Below are 18,766 nucleotides of genomic sequence, written 5' to 3' on the forward strand. Positions count from 1 at the left end.
TTTAAGTATAAATAGAAGCAATATGTTATTTATTCAGCTTTTACTTCTCTCAGATTGTAGACCGAGAAATATGTTTGGGAAAAAGACATAATAATCAAATTGTATGTCAATGTAATTCAAATGAATTCTGATGTATTCAAATATATGAGCAGATCATTTGAATGTGCATAAATATTTTTTATTTTTTTATCAACAAATATCTGAATAACAAAATCAGCCACTCGCGGAGCTAACGGGTGCACATCACACATATTGGCCCTTATTCTGGTTGGTGCGGCCGGAGCCGCATATGCGGCTCCGACCGTGCAGGCGAATCCCCGCCTTCCATACGGATCGCCACGGCCGTCCGTACGCGGATATGTGGCGATCCGCATGAAATTGGACGGGGATACGCCTCCTCCATGGTGGGAGCAGCTCCTGCATTCGATGGTCGCCGAACATCGAATGCAGGGCCGCACGCTCCACCAGGTCCCGCAACACAAGACCACACGGACACTTGTCCGTGTGAAATCTTGTATGGGGGCGGGCAGCTGACATCCGGCGATGTCAGATGCCCGCCCCGTACCCACGCGTCACGGCCTCATTACCATGCATACGCCCCGCGTTTGCATGGGAACGCCCATGAAACGCGGGGCGTATGCATAGGGTAATGAGGATAAGTAGCCCCTCACGCCCCTCTACGCCCCCTGTGCGGCGTATAGAGAATCCTTGCGGCGAAATCGCCTGCACATGCGCAGAGTGACCTCTGCACATGCGCAGAAGATAAACATCGGCGGCCCGTACGCAAGCGGGAATATCCGCACCAACCAGAATAAGGGCCATTGTGTGAGATTGTGACGGATTTTCTCATACAAACAATGTAAATGTTGCCTGCAATATTGTGGGGTAGTTCTCTTATTTTTCTAACATAAATCATTGAGGCAGGAACATGATTTGGAGTGGGGTCATATTCCACATTTTATATATAATATTTGAGATGAGCGGTCCGGATTCTCCGGAATCTGAACCGCTCAGAACACAGCCCGGCTCGACGTCCGCGAGCCACGCTCACGAGTTTCTGACTTTGTTCGGAAACCCGAGCGTGGCTGAAACTGGCATTGGATTCTTGCGAGTCTATAAAAGCTTGGCGTCCCGAGAATTTGGCACCATTTCACAGTCACGCTTCCAGCTGCGCACAGCTCTGATCGTGGCGGGTCTGGGCGTTGTGCACTGGGGTGTTGAACTTGAACTTGTCATCAATCACCTGTCATCAATCATTCATTAGTGTGCAGAGGGGTGTTGTGCAGACTGCAGAGGGGTGCTGTGTAGTGCAGACAGAGGGTGTTGTGCAGTGTGGACAGAAGAGTGTTGTGCAGTGCAGACCGCAGAGGGGTGCTGTGCAGCGCAGACAGAGGGGTGTTGTGCAGTCCAGACAGAGGAGTGTTGTTCTGTGCAGACTGCAGAGGGGTTTGTGCTGTGCAGAGAGGTTTGTGCTGTGCAAACTGCAGAGGGGTGCTGTGCAGTGCAGACAGAGGAGTGTTGTACAGTGCAGATTGCAGAGGGGCTTGTGCTGTGCAGACTGCAGAGGTTTGTGTACTGGGTTATATATTAATATTATATATATAATATACTTAATTATATTGTAGTAAAGTAATTGTACTGGTCTTAATTTTTTTTTCATTGTGGTGTGTGGTCCCTGTGGTGTGCTGCACTGCAATCCAAGACGGTACTTGTGTATTATAACGGCGCCCGATTTCATCCAAATCGCATCCGATATCGCATCCGATTTATCGGCCGATTTTCGGCCGATTTTCGGCCGATTTTCGGCCATTTCCTGATGATTTGCATGTTATTCCATCCTTGCACACCCCCAGGTATTATGCGATGGTATGCGATGTGATTTTCGGGAAAATGACCCTGATTGTACAATTAAATATCTCATGGCAACGCATGCCAGCAAGTGGCATGCGATGCGATGTGATTTGCAATGTTAAATGCACCCCCATTGTTAACGCCACCCCCACTATCAATGCCAACCCGAAGCGTGGCGAGCGCAGCGAGCCCGCGAGGGGCGGCGGTACGCGTCCTCCGACCTCTCGCCCGAAGCGTGGCGAGCGGACGCGGATTACTTTACGTGTATTCCGCGTCCCCTCGCAGGGCTCGCTGCGCTCGCCACGCTTCGGGCTCGGTGGCTCGCTGCGCTCGCCACACTATCTAAAGTCAACTCCACGCCGACGTGGATAGTGGGGGTATGAAAAGGTCGGAGGACGCGTACCGCCGCCCCTTGCGGGCTCGCTACGCTCGCCACGCTTCGGGTTGGCGTTGATAGTGGGGGTGGCGTTAACAATGGCGGTGCATTTAACATTGTAAGCACCCATCAGGGTGATTGTACAATTACAAATCGAATCGCTTCACATGCATCGCATGGCATGCATCACATGCCACTAAATTGCATGCAATGCACTACGATGGAAATCGGGGGTGTGCAAGGTGTGCAATAATAGAACAGCATGCAAATTTGCCGGAAAAGGTGAAAAATCGGTCGAAAATCGGCCGAAAATCGGCCAAAAATCGGCCGCAAAATCGCATCCGATTTTTCCATGCGATTTGCGGCCGATTTTCGGCCGATTTCGTGGGCGCCGTGATAATACATAAGTACCTCCAAGACTAATACACCATATACTACTGTCAGAAGCAGAACAAGTTCCGTGTGTGATTGTTCTGCCTCCACGGTCCACGCAGTGTTATCCGAGGCCCGTCCATAAAATAATTATGGGTGCAGTAGTACACACAAAAATTATTCAGTCTTTGTGTGTACTACTGCATCCATAGTATACTGAGTCTGTCAGAAGGTGCATGCGTGATTGCTGTTTGACAAATCCAAATCCCGGCGACGAATCCAAATCCAAATCTTCGGCCCCAGCGCTCATCTCTGATGAGATTGCTTAGAAAGTAAGCACAGATCTCTCAGTGTGTATACCCCGCGCGATTACGATGTGCGGTCCCGCACGTCGCTATCACCTGCCAACTGTGTCAGTGCATGCAGTCAAATTGAGTCAAATTGCTTAGCAGGTGACTGCAAATCTCTTTGTGTGTACAAAATGAGCAGTACGTACGGTGTAATGGTTAGCATTACTGCCTCACAGCACTGAGGTCATGGGTTCTATCCCCACCATGGCCCTAACTGTGTGGAGTTTGTATATTCTCCTCATACTTGCGTGGGTTTCCTCCAGGTACTCTGGTTTCCTCCCGCATTCCAAAAATATACTGGTAGGTTAATTGGCTCAAACCCTGTCTGTGTGCATGTATATGTGGTAGGGAATATAGATTGTAAGCTCCACTGGGGCAGGGACTGATGTGAATGATCACATATCTCTGTAAAGGGCTGCGGAATATGTGTGCGCTATAGAAGAAACGGTACTTGTTTCCTAGCACGGCCACAATCTTATGGATCGTGTACCTTTAAGTTAAGGTACACGATCCACACGATGGACCCGATTTCCTTTGAAATCAGGTCCATTTTGCCGGCTAGGACACAATATCGGGGGCATCGCGTCGGTCGGGACCATTGACATTGGTCCCAACGCGACCAACGCGATGCCCCCGATTTTTCCATAGGCTTCAATGTTAAAAATAATTTTAACATTGAAATCGTGTCGGGAAAGGTAAAATATCGGGGGCATCGCGTCGGTCGGGACCATTAACATTGGTCCCGACGCGATGCCCCCGATTTTTCCATAGGCTTCAATGTTAAAATATTTTTTAACATTGAAATCGTGAGAAAATGTGAAAAATGTGAAATGGGCCAATATGACCCATTTCACATTATAGATGTCCCCGTCGTCACCCCACGATAGACGCCAACCCGAAGCGTGGCGAGCGCAGCGAGCCCGCGAGGGGCGGCGGTGCGCGTCCTCCGACCTTTTCATTCCCCTACTATCCACGTCGGCGTGGAGTTGAGAATAGAATAGTGTGGCGAGCGCAGCGAGCCACCGAGCCCGAAGCGTGGCGTGCGCAGCGAGCCCCGCGAGGGGACGCGTATAACTTCACAGGTATACGCGTCCCCTCGCGGGGCTCGCTGCGCTCGCCACGCTTCGGGCTTGGTGGCTCGCTGCGCTCGCCACACTATTCTATTCTCAACTCCACGCCGACGTGGATAGTAGGGGAATGAAAAGGTCGGAGGACGCGCCCCGCCGCCCCTCGCGGGCTCGCTGCGCTCGCCATGCTTCGGGTTGGCGTCTATCGTGATGTGGGGTTTACGCCGTTAAATTTGGGGGGGTTGGGAATATTTTACATTGAATCCAATGTAAAATCGGGTCCCAGGGACCCGATTTACATTTCATTCAATGAAAAAATCGGGTCGAAAATCAGTCGGTCGCGTCGATCGCATCGCATGCAACCAAATCGCATGCGATGCGATCGACCCGATTTTTCCGACACGACCACCCCGATGTAAATCGGTGTGGCCGTGCTAGGAAACAAGTACCGAAGAAACTGTTAATAAATGAGCGATAGTGATCGAAATCCCTCATTCTGAACCACTACTCGGCCTTGTTTTTTTGCTTAAGCAAAATTACATAGCACAAATCTCTGCATGTGTATGTGCTCCCCATGGAAGATCTGGCCACCAGAAAATCACCCACCCTAAATCGCTTAGCACACATCTGTACGTGTGTCTGCCCCTATCAGCGGCGTAACTACATTTTGGGCGCCCCCCCGCCGTTAAAGGGAGGGCGCCCAGCCACTCACCCGCCCCTCCGCCCGCCGCACAGTCTTACCTAGGTTCAGTACGCGCTGGTCCCGGCTCCCTTCTTCTGCTATGAAGACCACCACAAAATGTCCGCCCCCATACAGCAGACAGTTTCAGAGAACAGTGTGCTATATGGGGGCGGCCATTTTGTGGTGGTCCTCAGCAGAAGAAGGGAGCCGGGACCAGCGCGTACTGAACACAGGTAAAGACTGGGGATGGGGGGGGGGGGGGGTTTGCGGGGGTTGGTGCGGCGGGCGGCGGGGTGTAACTATAGCACTGCAGCCCCCGGCGCCCGCACATGCATAGCGCCCCCCCGCGGTCGCGGGGGCTGCGGTGCTATAGTTACGCCACTGGCCCCTATAGAGTTCACTTCAGTCAAATAAACAGACAAAGGAACTAGAGGTAAATTTAATAAGGGCAGACTAGATGGGCCAAGTGGTTCTTATCTGCCGTCAAATTCTATGGAGATCTATTGAAGATGGGACGTTGCCCATAGCAACCTATAATATCATATCTATTATCTTCTAGAAGGTGCTCAATAAATAAGAAGTAGAATCTGATTGGTTGCCCATAGCAACATCCCATCTGCAATAGAACTCTTATCTTTTTTACTTAAATGGCCCCATTTATTATTCGTGGCAGTGTGGTCCCATCTATACACATACACACACACATCATACACAGCGCGGGGATGGGGGGGGGGGGGTTGCTGACACTACAGCCCGGGGGGGCACACTACTTACTTCATCCGCCGCACACCCACAACGCTTCGGTCCGCTCGGTGGTGACATCATCCGAGAGCGACCAGCGGCCGAGCCTGGTCACAGCATACAGTGCAGCATAGCCCCCAAAAAAATATGGCCGCCGCATATGTGCATATAATATATGCATATATGCGGTGGCCATATTTGTTTTGGGCTATGCTGCCGTTTGTGACCAGGCTGCGGCCGCTTGCATCCAGGATGATGCCAGCCCCGGAAGCACGGTCGGCAGCCCTGCCAGAGGGCACCGGGAAATGGAACGGTTTCCCGGTGGGCCAATCCGCCTCTGATACACATACATATATATATATATATATATATATATATATATAAATAAAATCCAATGCAGCCGGCACTCTGGTTATCAATCACAGCTGGCCCCGGTGCCCAAATAAAAAAGATAATACACAATGTCCAGCAATAAATGGCACTCCGGAGACACGTTTCAGCTGAAGTAAATTGTATTGGAAAGGCTAAGCTTTCGGGGTTTGACCCCCTTCTTCAGAGCACACAGGCTGTAGGATTGTGTGCTCTGAAGAAGGGGGTCAAACCCCGAAAGCTTAGCCTTTCCAATACAATTTACTTCAGCTGAAACGTGTCTCCGGAGTGCCATTTATTGCTGGACATTGTATATATATAAATATATATATATATATATATATATATACAGGGCCGGTGCTAGTGACCACAACGCCCCAGGCGGGGGGGAGCGCTCCGACGCTAACCCGCCCCCCACCCGCCGCTCACCCGCCACTCACCGGCTGGGGGGGGGGGTGATGCGTGCACCGCCGCTGCTGGGTTACTCCAGGGGGGAGATTCTCCTGGGCGGCAATTGACAGCGGGGGCTCAGGAAGCGCTGCTCTGCTATGATGGTGCTTGTGCTGATAGTGAGACAGCGCAAGTTCAGTGTCCTCACGCGCTGTGTGTCCGATGGCACCATCATAGCACAGCAGCGCTTCCTGAGCCCCCGCTGTCAATCACCGCCCGGGAGATTTCCTGCACAAAGCCGCCGGTCATAACCACCGCTCACCTGCTGCTGTACGGTAGGGGTGGGGTAGTAGTGAGGGTGCGGGCGCTACTGCAGCTCACCTCACCTGGGTCCAGGGTGGGAAGGGGGGTGCACTGTGATCTGCTCCATCCCAAGTGCCGCCCTCCAGTGGCCGGCGCCCTAGGCAAATGCCTAGAGCTGCCTAGTGGTGGCGCCGGCCCTGTATATATATATATATATATATATATATATATATAAAATATAAAGTAAGCCTACTCGAAGCAAAAGCTTCGAAAGCTAGTCTGCTACCTTCTGTGTTTGTGCATGTGTGAATAAGAGATGTAGTTTCACTCTCTGCCAACAGATGGCAGTGTTTTGGAGACTCACGGACACTAGACATATATATAGATGATAAAAGGCTAACTACTCCTCACTTCTGAGGTGAAGTACCGCCACTGACCACTAGAGGCTGCTCAACCGACCAAGGACCTTATTGTAGTCCACACGCAGTGCTGCGAGTTTTGCAGCACTGCGTGTGGATTTATCGCTGCCCGCCGCTCACACAGCTGCCCGCCCTCCGCTTGCTTGGTGAGTTCCCTGCCTGGCTGATAATGGATGTTTTGCATAAACATCAATTCGCAGCCTTGGGTTCAGGGGCCAAATCATTCGATGGTTGCCGAACATCGACTGATTTGGAACGCACACGCAATACTAAGACACTCACTGGTGTCTTAGCTGCCCACCCTGTTCCCGTACATGGAACACGCAAAGCCTCCGGCAGCTGCGTCGCTGCCTAATTTCCATGGGGACGCCCTGTGTTTTCATTGGTACACCCATGAAACGCTGGGCGTTCCCATAGTCTAGTCTCCTCGCTGCCGCTGCACGCCCCTCGCCCCCCCCCTGCCTGCATTGATGGGTGCAGAGAACTAGCACCCAGCGTACGCACATGCTCAGAAATTTGCAAAACATCGCTCACACGTGCGAAATCGCGAGGGAGGGAGTGATACAGAATAAGGCCCCACATTTACTCCTTTGTGTGCTGAAAGAGGTCATAGCAGAAAGTAAAAGTAATTTTTGCTGGGACACTGATCTGTTTCAAACTCCCTGGATATGGCGAGAGGGAGATGTGAGGACAGAGATTGGAGGTAGGAGCAGATAGGGACTGTGGTGAGGTGGAAAGTTTGTGGGCTAAAAACTGTCACAGATCAAAGTGAAAACTGTCAGCTCATTACATTGCAGAAGAGGTCATTTTAATGGGCTTTTAACTAGTAAATTTTAGTACAGTTCTGAACACAAATAGCACATTAATAAATACTGTAGGCCTCGTAGGGGAAGGTTTTTCAAACATTCTATAGAGAAACAGTAGAGAAGCTGTCCATAGACACCAATCATAATCTAACTAGCATTTTATAAAATGGACTTTAGAACAGAGTGCTAGAATCTGATTTTTTTGTCATCTTTACATGGTTGAATATATTCCAATATACTGTATATATAGTTGACAGCACCTAGCCACACTGCCACCAGCGGCTGTATCTCCACAAACACCCCCACGCCTGGTCTCCCACCGGACGTCTGTGTGTCAATGAGTCAGCATCTGGCTATTGAATCAATGGGGGAAATTTACTAACAAGTGGGAATACGGCCAATGCAAATGGATACAACCAGGATCAGCCATATTCCGGGATCAAATTTACTAATCTGCCTTTTTCATCTGATTTGTATTTTCCATTGGCAAAGGCATTGAAAACAAAATTACTAGGGGTCCCCCCAGCACCGGGCCCAAAAAGCCAGCAGGCTGATACTACAGCCGGGGGAGATTTTTTATATAAGTTCCCATTGCCAAAGCATTAACCCCTGATTGATCAATCTGGGCCGGAACCCTGGGGGAGTGGATACCCCCCAATAAAAGGTCCCCCCCCCCCTCCAGGGTACCCCCACTGGGCTGGTGTTACTGTGTAAACAATAGAATTATAAACTAATGGGTTAAGTTGTGGAACTACAAGTCCCAGCAAGCCTTCCCCGCATGCAGGGACATGGAGAACCACAAGTCCCAGCATGAAGGGCATTAAAGGGCCCACTGGGTCTTGTAATTCCACAACTTAACCAATAGTGAAATAATACACACAGACACCATAGAAAATAAAACTTTAATTCCCACTACAATCATCCATCCATACTTCCCTATAGGATCTACCGTAGGCCTGTCTCCAGTAGTAATCCATATAGGTACCTGGGAAAGCAAATTATACTCACCATATTCTCCGGCGAAGATCGTGTCCTCTTCGCTCCAAAGTAGGCATCCATGGGTGTAAAAATTAAAAACGCTGTCCCGAAACCATAAGGAACTGGAGGTGCCCCAAGTGTGTTTACACTAGGGGCTCCTCCCCCGAACTGGGAGATTTGCCCGTGACGTCATATATCGGGTCCTCCCCCAGCCACTCAGCAGCGGGCTCCGGGGGAGTTCCACAGCTGATTGTCTGTCCGCGGCTCCATAGAAGCCCATGTTAAAGTTTAATATGGGCATCTATGGAGCCGCGAACAGCCAATCAGCTGCGGAGCTCCTCAGAACCTGCTGCTGCAGCTGACGTGCGGTTCTCACTGATAACAGCTTTAAATTCCCTCTTGTGTCTTTAGACCTCCAGGGCCATAGTTCCCAAATACTCCAGTTCCAGCACAGATGACAATATACACATCAATATTTCTGTAGCTAGAATCTAATCTCCGCGATTCATTTCTGTGTCAGTCTCTTTTAAATAAACAGAAGGCGTTTGCAGAATCATGAAGGAAGGTGCTTTTACAGACCGCACTTTTCAAGGTGAGAACCTTAAAAGGTGCGCAATATAACGTAAATCCCTTAATGTGCCTCTGAAGGGGACATGGCTTCACCAGATATCCCGGCTTCACTTTTTTTTTTTTACTTAAATTTTTGCACATCAAAACATTCTTTTAAATTTCACTTCATTTGCAGATTTCAGCAGCCTTGTTCTAGAACACCTGTTGTGCTGTCTGTCGTTCCTTTTCTGATCATAGACTTCTAACAAAGAGGGAGGGAAGATAGATTTTATCAAGCACTCTTCACCGGACAATGTATTTTCTTCACCATTTGAATGTATCTGTGGAATGCCTGAGTGATTCATTACAGCAGATTCTCAAGTATGACAATGGGCCACAGAAATGACTGATGCTATCTTATTCCTGATTTCATTTCCCTGATCCTCTTCATCCCTTGCCCTGTGTACCTCGATTAATTAGAAACGAGGGATTTTCACTCAGATGATGGGTTTCATGCGCAACTGTGTCACAAATCTTCTGCCTGCACTATCTCTCTTACAGCTGGCGTCTGCTTTAAAAACTTGCTTTTTTTTTTTCCCTTGTAGACGCCGCTTTGTGACTCCAGGTTTAGGCCTTTTTAAGATTCAGACGTATTTTTTTTTTTTTTAAAGAGATTAAAAATTAAAGTAAAGAAGATTCAAAATCTCTGATTAAGTTAATCCCTATCCAAAAGATACTTGTCCAAAAATGAACTTTTGAAGAGATAATGATGTAAATGTTTCATACTGTCGCGCTCAGCTTTTCGCTTTGGCCTTTTTTTTCTCTCTCCGAGATATAATAACTGAAGTGCCGCTACGCAAGGATTAAATTGAATCGTATTCTCTTTTTTCTTCTCTCCCCCTCCGCTAAGGAAAATAAAGGATGTTTACCGAATGCAAAGAGTGCTTGGGTGTGGAAGAATCCTCGGTGACCCCCCCCCCCAGGTAACAAGGAGCCTGCTCACAGCACGGGTGCAGTCCTGTGTTTGGGGCTGTTCCCGAAAGCGGTCTTCAGATCCTTTGGTTTTTCCGGTGTGGCTGAAATTGGAAACGGTAGAATGCCGCTGTAGCATTGAGGCTCCTGATTTTTTTCCTGCAGACTAAAACACACATACAACTAAAAGAGTCTTTGATTGCATCCCCGGCAAATTAACTTTTTTTTAAATGCAGCTTTATTCAGTCTTGCTTATGTATTTATGCAATCAGGCATTTAAGGACATCAGAAGTGTCTTAGTAAATATGATACTTTGATTTTACCATGTTCATTAAGTGTGCAAAATAATAAAAAGCATGTGGACGTCTTGGCAGTGCCATAAATCGAGGTGGGCATCATTCCTCCATGGCACCTGCATTTATCTTTTAGGGTGTTAAACGAACCCTGTAGACTACAAAGTCCGCAGAGCTGTGTTAGGTGACGTTGGGTACATTTTAAATCCATGCTATTGCCCCTTATTGTGAGCGCAGAGGAGGACACTTTTGGCAGACAGCTACTTCTTCTTCCTTACCTCCTCGTGCCTCCATTCTAAGGACAACACCTGGTAATATACCATTTACTACCCATCCTTTGGGGAGCACTCGAGCACCTTGCAACCACTAAATTGTCGGTGATTTGAGCCAACTTTGGGCCGACCCGTGGACACTCGGAAGAGGACATCCATACCCAACCAAGGGTGGTAACTATCACATTGTACCACGTTCGCCCAGGGGTAACATAGGAACGGACTCTCCAGTTTCATTCTCATCTTGTAGGGGGCTCCCATATATTGATTTACACGCCATCAATTGTGTTTATTAATTTTACCCCCATTTTTAATATCCATGTATTTATATGGAATCATCTTTTATACTCTATTGTGTATTGTGAAATAAATGGTACTTGTTTCCTAGCACGGCCACAATCTTGTCCATCGTGTACCTTAAAGTTAAGGTACACAATGGACACGATGGACACGATTTCCTTTGAAATCAGGTCCATTTTGCCGGCAAAGGAAAAATCGGGACCATCGCGTCGGTCGCGTGTATTAACATGGCCCGCAACGGGACCGACGCGATGGACGCGATTTTGCCATAGGCTTCAATGTTAAAATATTTTTATCGTTGGTCTTGTGCCATTATAATATAATGTGCCATTATAATGGCACAAGATGAGATGGACTTGATTAAGTCCATTTTACATAGCAAACAATGTGAAATGGGCCAATATGACCCATTTCACATTGTATATGGCTCCGTTATAAAAGTTAAGCAACCCCATTTTGAGCGTCACCCCACGATTGACGCCAACCCAAAGCGTGGCGAGCGCAGTGAGCCCGCGAGGGGCGGCGGTGCACGTCCTCCGACCTTTTCATACCCCTACTATCCACGATACAAATCGGTGTGGCTGTGCTAGGAAACAAGTACCGAATAAATTGTTATTTTTATTGATTCTCATCACTAGTGCGCTGTTCACATCTGTTTTTTTTCCTTTGTTTCTCTACACGGGACTAACTACCCCGGTTACTGAACAGCTGCTGGTTAAGCCACTCATGACTTAGCGCCCCCAAGTTCTGACCCCTAGGGGACAGTCCTATTTCCATTTCTTCTTCCTGTCTGCCCCATTGTTAACTCTGTTATTTGCATACAGCCCACGGAATGTATAAAGTGCAGATGGAGCCACTCTTATCTTTGCTGCAATGCGTGCGGCAATGCTACCAATGGCGTCACAGCGTGGTTAGTTGTGGGTGCGATCCCACCATGTATTCTTTATAGGGGCTTATTATAGGGTACACATTTTATTATTGCTTTGCTGTGATGAGTGCGCATCGTGGCACAGACGACAGTGGCTACATCTGTATTCTCTATGTCCTCAGACTGCAGCATGTAGTGGTTAGAAGAATAACAGGTATCCAGGATCATGACACCTAACCCTCTTCCCCTAACCTTTACCTACCTCACCCCCTTAACTCTAACTGCCCCCATGCAGCCTAACTCTAACCGCACCCCTTAATGCCTAACCCTGACCCTCCCCCTCCTAGCCCCTTAACCTTTCCTACCCTCATCCTAACCCTAACTGCCCACATGCAGCCTAGTCCTAACCTTAACCCTCTCTCTAGTGCCTCCCCCAACTTCCTCACAGCCTAACCCTGCCTGGCATACTTATTATGTATTCTTTATTAACCGTTTCTTATATAGCGCACACATATTCCGCAGCGCTTTACAGAGAATATTTGAACACTCACATCAGTCCCTGCCCCAGTGGAGCTTACAATCTATATTCCCTACCACATGTACACGCATACAGACATTCTAGGGTTAATTTTTGTTGGGAGCCAATTAGCCTACCTGTATATTTCTGGATTGTGGGAGGAAACCGGAGTACCCGGAGGAAACCCACGCAAGTACGGAGAGAATATACAAACTCTGCACACTTAGGGCCATGGTGGGAATAGAACCCATGACCTCAGCGCTGTGAGGCAGTAATGCTAACCACTACACCATCCGTGCTTACGATTGGGATGCAGACAGTCGAGATTATGTCGCCAGCATTGTCTTCTAACCACTGTTGGGATTCCAGCATCTGTATTCTGACTGGCACCATCCCGACTGCTGCCATTCCAACCGCTGGTAGGCTAACCAGATCCCGTACACAGCTCTGGTTTCTCCACATATGCGCGTTCCCATATGCTAATGGTTCAGCCCGCCGCCGCACGTCCCTCTGCCCGTAGTTTGTTCGCTGTGGGCGCACCTACCCAGCGCATGCTCATCCTTGTGAATTAACCAGAATACCCCCTATATGTGTTGCGAAAAATCACTTGCAATACTGTACAGAATGTTGAAGGAACAGTTTTTGAATTTTGGAATCGACCCTTATGGTCTGTAGTTTCTATGTATATTTTATTTTGCACAATGAAGTGTTAATGCATCCCAAACACCCAGTCATTGCATTTGCAGCCCACAATAAGATACGGTGGTAAATCATTTAAATATTATTGTTTCTGGGGGGAAATATGTCATAATTGAAATATGTTCTCCTTGAGGCATATACCAAATTAATACATATGGCAACAGAGACCCTAGGGAAGCAAAGTATAATTAAATTGTATTTAAAAGGCAGTACACTGGAGACGGTGTTCAGCATTGTCAAAATATACAATATCGTATCAAGAAACCTGAGAGTAACTAAAAATCTCATTTAATTCTTTCTGGTTTACAAAACATATACAATATATTTGGCGTTTGTTTGACACACTCTTTGGGCATGGAGTTTTTTCAATAGTGGCAGGTTTTTATTTTTTAAAAGGCCCTTTTTGTGCATTAACTATGCTTATACATATATACACTGTACATAACATATACACTATGGGTCCAATTCAAACTTGATCGTTCAGATAAAAATTTGTCCCCATCCTTGATGGTCGAGTTTTGTACATTTGTAAATTTGTGCATGTGCAATCCCCCTCGAGCGAACGCGTTCGGCGAGTTTCACACTTGTCAGTACGTGCACTCCATAGCAGGCTGAATGGGGGCAGGCATGGGGTGGAAATAGGGGAATGTGCTCACAAAAACTATGGTATTACCAGGCAAACATTTAGTAACAACTAGTAGTCTAGTCATTTAGAACCCCTCTTCCGTCAGGTCTGGTCCAGCACCCATCAAAGACTCCATCCTCCACCCTTTGCTTACGTTCCTTGTGGCTGTCTTGTATCACCCACTTTACTAATAGATAATATAATACTTCAATGTGTAACAAACAGTGGGATCTACTAGGATGTTTTATCCTATGGTATTAACACCTGATCGAATACTTTTGATAGAGATTTGTTCTTCAAAAAATTTCAATGGTGGAGTGCAAGTTGGTTGTCCACTGTGCCCAACCGTCATGCCAGCTCAGAACCATACATATGCTACCACCCCTGGTCTAGGATACCTCCGGTACAGATTTCTGTAAAAGGAACTGGTCAACTGTAAAAAGACAAACAAAAACTGAGACAGTCAATGGTTTTATAGGTACTGAGTCTGAAGACCACTACTCTCTGCCAAGATCTATTTACTAAGTTTGACTCTGTTAACAGGGTTATGGTATAGCGGATTGACGATGTCTAGATCGACATTCACCACTAATGGTCGAATGCGTCTGGTTAGACGCCTAAGAATGGTCAGCAGCTAGATTGACAGTAACTGAAGGTCGATGCAAGGAAAAGGTTGACGGAAACATGGTTGCCGGTGACAAAGTTGCCATGAGTTTTTCACTCTTTTTGGGTGTCTACAGTATGTCTATGCGCTCGCCATTCTGCGGGCAGTAGATTTATTCTCTCTTTATGTCCGCTTTGATGGTAAAGGTCGATCAAGATGCTGCCAATCATTTTTAGACGCCTATCTAGACACATTCGACCATTAGTGGCGGATCACGTGTTTCTAGATCTAGACATAGTAGAGCGTGGCTAGTCAGGCATAGGCGTGTCATCTTAATACGCACCGTAACGGATCAGCACAGCTGCCGGTGTTAGTCTCAAGGGAAAATTTATTGAGACGGGAGTTCTACTGTAGATGTTGCCCATAGCAACCAATCAGGTTCTATCTATTATCTTCTAGAACAGGGCTGGGCAACACCGGCCCTCCAGATGTTAATGAACTACACATCCCAGGATGCTTTGCATTAGTTTTGCTATGTGGCCATGGTGAAACTGAAGCAAGGCATGCTGGGATGTGTAGTTCATCAACATCTGGAGGGCCGGTGTTACCCAGCCCTGTTCTAGAAGGTGCAAGATGAATAAGAAGTACAATCTGGTTTCTATGGGCAACATCCCATCTTTAATAGAATTCCCATCTTAGTAAATGTAACCCTTAGGCCTCGTACACACCAGAACGATCACGATCGTGCGTCGATCGTGAACCGATTTGCTGTGAACTTCTCGGGAGCGCTCCCCCGGGCCCAGACTCACGATTTGCATAAGATGGTGTATTTTTTTACTTACGATCGTCAAACGATCGCGAGTCGTTTGCGATGGTCGTCCGACTGCCGTTTTGGTGCATCGTGTGTGCACAGTGACTGTCGTTTTTGAAATTTAAATAATGGGCAGGACTAGTTGTGGGGGACAAATAACAGCAGCCATTTTAGATCTGTGCATTTGTGCTTTGTGACTAGTGAGGCTTGGTGTATACCTGCTGAACGCTGTACATAGCTGTTTGCTCTGCTTTGTTTTTGCCTGGCATTACAAAGTGTGCTTTTCCTGTGTCCATTATGCAGTCTGCAGTGATGGATTCTTACCAGCAAGATTTTCTGCTTTCCTATGCTGTGCTCAGGGTGAGGCAGCTGAGGGCCCAGCGTAGAAGAGCTAGGTCATGCTGGACCAAGCAGTGGCTGCTGAGCCGTCAGGCTCGTTCTCACATGCCACTGCTCCTGGAAATTCGTGAGAATAATCCCAATGATTATAGGAATTTCTTACGTTTGGATGATGCCACCTTCCATGAGTTGCTGCGTCTCGTCACCCCCCCACATCCAGAAGCAAGATACCAAGTATCGCATGGCTATACCTGCTGAGGAGTGGCTGGTGGTGACCCTGAGGTTTCTGGCTACAGGACGGTCTCTGGCTGACCTGAAGTTTGGATCCCTCATCTCCCCGCAAGCTTTGGGCCTCATCATCCCCGAGACCTGCAAAGCAATCGTGAAGGTACTGCAGCACGAGTATTGCAAGGTAAGGAAAAATACACCACACACTTGTAGTGAAAACATATAATGTTTTATTAAAATAAATCAAACTTTGACATCCACACATTTTTAGTTTTCCTTTTTTTTTTGGATTAAATACAAATGGTACAAAAATAGAACGCATTGATACGCATAACTGCAAACTGTTCAAAAGTGCAATAACATGTCCAAAAATATATAAAACATTTCACTTTTCTGCCTTGAGGTACGGAGCAGTAGAACACACAGTGCTTGTGGCGCAGATAATCAAAGTACCTTCATGCACACGCGGTGCATAGTGCAGAAGCAGTGGTCCCGGCCCCATTGCTCCGCACCATGCGCCACGTGAGCATGGGCTTTATCTGTGCCACAAGCATCATGTGTCATACTGCTCCATGCATGTGCAAATGGCAAAAGTGTCATTTTAGAAACATTAGGTACGCATAATATAAAAATAGACCAAAGTGCTATAACAAGTCAAAAAATTTGTAACAAACTGAACTTTAAAACCTACTGCCGCACTCACTTGAGGTACGGAGCAGTAGAACACACAGTGCTTGTGGCGCAGATAATCAAAGTACCTTCATGCACACGCGGTGCATAGTGCAGAAGCAGTGGTCCCGGCCCCATTGCTCCGCACCATGCGCCACGTGTGCATCGGCTTTATCTGCGCCTCATGCATCATGTGTCATACTGCTCCATACCAACAGGGCAAGAATTGGTTTTACAATTCGCGTAAAACCGGAGGGTCCTGCTCTCCTGTGAACTCAGGCAATAATGAGTTGTACAGGTGGGTATAGTGGGCTGGAGTTGAAGGTTGTGCGGAGGATGCTTGGACAGGTGGAGATTGATTTGGCAAAGTGGAAGGGACTGGTAAGGGTGCTGGGGGAGTAGGCCCTGGTGGTTGTTGGCAAGGAAGAAGGCCAGCTATGTTGCATTCAAATGTAAGGCGGTCTAAACGGCCAAAAAACAATAGCTCGCTGCTTATGCGTTCAAAGGCCATTTGCTGGGTAGGACTCAGCTGGCGTAAGCCGTCAGACAAATATTTCCCGAAAGCATCAAATCGGTCGGGAGGCCTACGTAGAACCTGTTCGGCCCGTATCAGTAATTCCTCCTCTGGGTTGTCTATTTTCTTTTCCTTGCGGTGCGATTTTTTACAGGCCTGCTGTGGCGGTGTGGGTGTAGTGGATATTCCTTGCGATGTTCCTGGAGACTCCGACAATCCAGACAGGTCCAGGGTCGGTGAATGTTCTGTCTCTGCACTGTGTTGCTGTGGAAACAAATACAAAGTTCAATTTATTAATCAAGTTTATTTATTATTTCTACAGTTCCCTACCAGCGTGAAGGATTGGCAAAACATCGCTGCAGAGTTTGAAGAGACATGGAATTTCCCAAATTGTGGAGGAGCCATTGATGGCAAACACGTCCGCATCAACCAGCCTGCACAGAGTGGTTCCTACTACTTCAATTACAAGGGATACTTTAGTATCGTTCTAATGGCTGTGGTTAATGCGAACTACGAGTTCATCTTCCTGGATGTTGGCAGGAATGGGCGTGCTTCGGATGGTGGAACTTTGAAGGATACCAAGTTCTACCAGAGGCTCACCTCCAACACTCTTCACTTGCCGTCAGTCCAGGAAACCAAACATGGGCTCAATTTTGTGTTCGTGGCAGACGAGGCATTTGCCCTTCATGAGCACATCATGAAGCCATATGCCAAAAGGGGCCTGGACCACGACAAAAGAATTTTCAACTACAGGCTTTCCAGGGCACGGCGGCTTGTGGAGAGTGCGTTTGGTATCCTGGCAAGCCGTTTCCGCATTTTCCATACTGCCATCAACCTGAGGGTGGACAAAATAGACTGGGTCGTCATGGCGTGCTGTGTCCTGCACAATTTACTGCACCGCAAGGAAAGACCACAAAGGCCTACAGGACCAGCACCACCAGAGGTCCCAGAGGAGCCAAAGGAGGTAGTGCAGATATCCTCTGTGGAAACGCCGGCGCAACAGTATAGGGGGACTACATGCGCCATGCAGGTTAGAGACCAGTACAAGGACTATTTTAATGGAGTGGGTGCTGTCCATTGGCAGGAGAACCACATTTAAGACATGTGTGGACTGAACCTATTCTCCGGGCCCAAAAAAATAATGAGGAAGGACATGTGTCAATACCGGGTCTGTACTTACCGACAATGGTTGGGAACTTTCATCCACAGTCTGCAACACCTCATCCCCCTCACTCTCCACCATGAGGTACAGTCCGGTCCTCTGTGCCTCCTGACTCAGGGTGAAGGTTAAGAGATTGTAGTACCACAAGGAGGTCTCATACACGTCGCCGGCTCCGGCACCAGATCTCTTGGTGGTCTGCATTTTCTTATGCTCTTGTAGGAACACAGTGCAGAGATTTGGGATTTTTTTCCGCACCCACTCCGCATTGGCTTCAGGGTGATATGAACGGCTGAAATTGGCCAACTCATCCAGGGCATTTGCTCTTTTAATTTTGTTACTGTAGTCTTTGGACTTCGTCTTCCAAAGACATTCGTACTCCCTGTATTTGTCGATAAATGCTTCGACGAAGTCACGCTCCTTTGCCAGAGCCTGAGACATGTCTATAAGAAAATAGATAAAAAAAAAATATTTTTTTCAAAATCCTATGATTATAGTTTATATATTGTTAAGACACTTCTTTTATTTCAGGTTCACTTTTGTTAATATCACAATAAAGTTTAAAGTTTCACCAACCAGTTTCCTTTTTATTGTAAACAAGGTGATAGTGTACACAGCTTCATCTATTCCAGTGTTGGCCAAC

General features: G+C 47.5%; 1 protein-coding gene across 1 annotated transcript; it reads right to left on the reverse strand.

The window, feature by feature from the left end:
- Positions 1–16,682: 16,682 nt before the first annotated feature.
- Positions 16,683–18,564, reverse strand: LOC146005680 (uncharacterized). Its single transcript, XM_083145105.1, has 2 exons — positions 18,145–18,564; positions 16,683–17,228 (listed from the first exon to the last, which is right to left on the reverse strand). Exons 1-2 carry the CDS (start codon positions 18,562–18,564, stop codon positions 16,683–16,685), a joined length of 966 nt encoding a protein of 321 aa, XP_083001231.1.
- Between the last annotated feature and the right edge of the window lie 202 nt (positions 18,565–18,766).

This window comes from Crinia signifera, chromosome 5 (assembly GCF_055691185.1).
Source record: "Crinia signifera chromosome 5, ASM5569118v1, whole genome shotgun sequence".
NCBI lineage: Eukaryota > Metazoa > Chordata > Amphibia > Anura > Myobatrachidae > Crinia > Crinia signifera.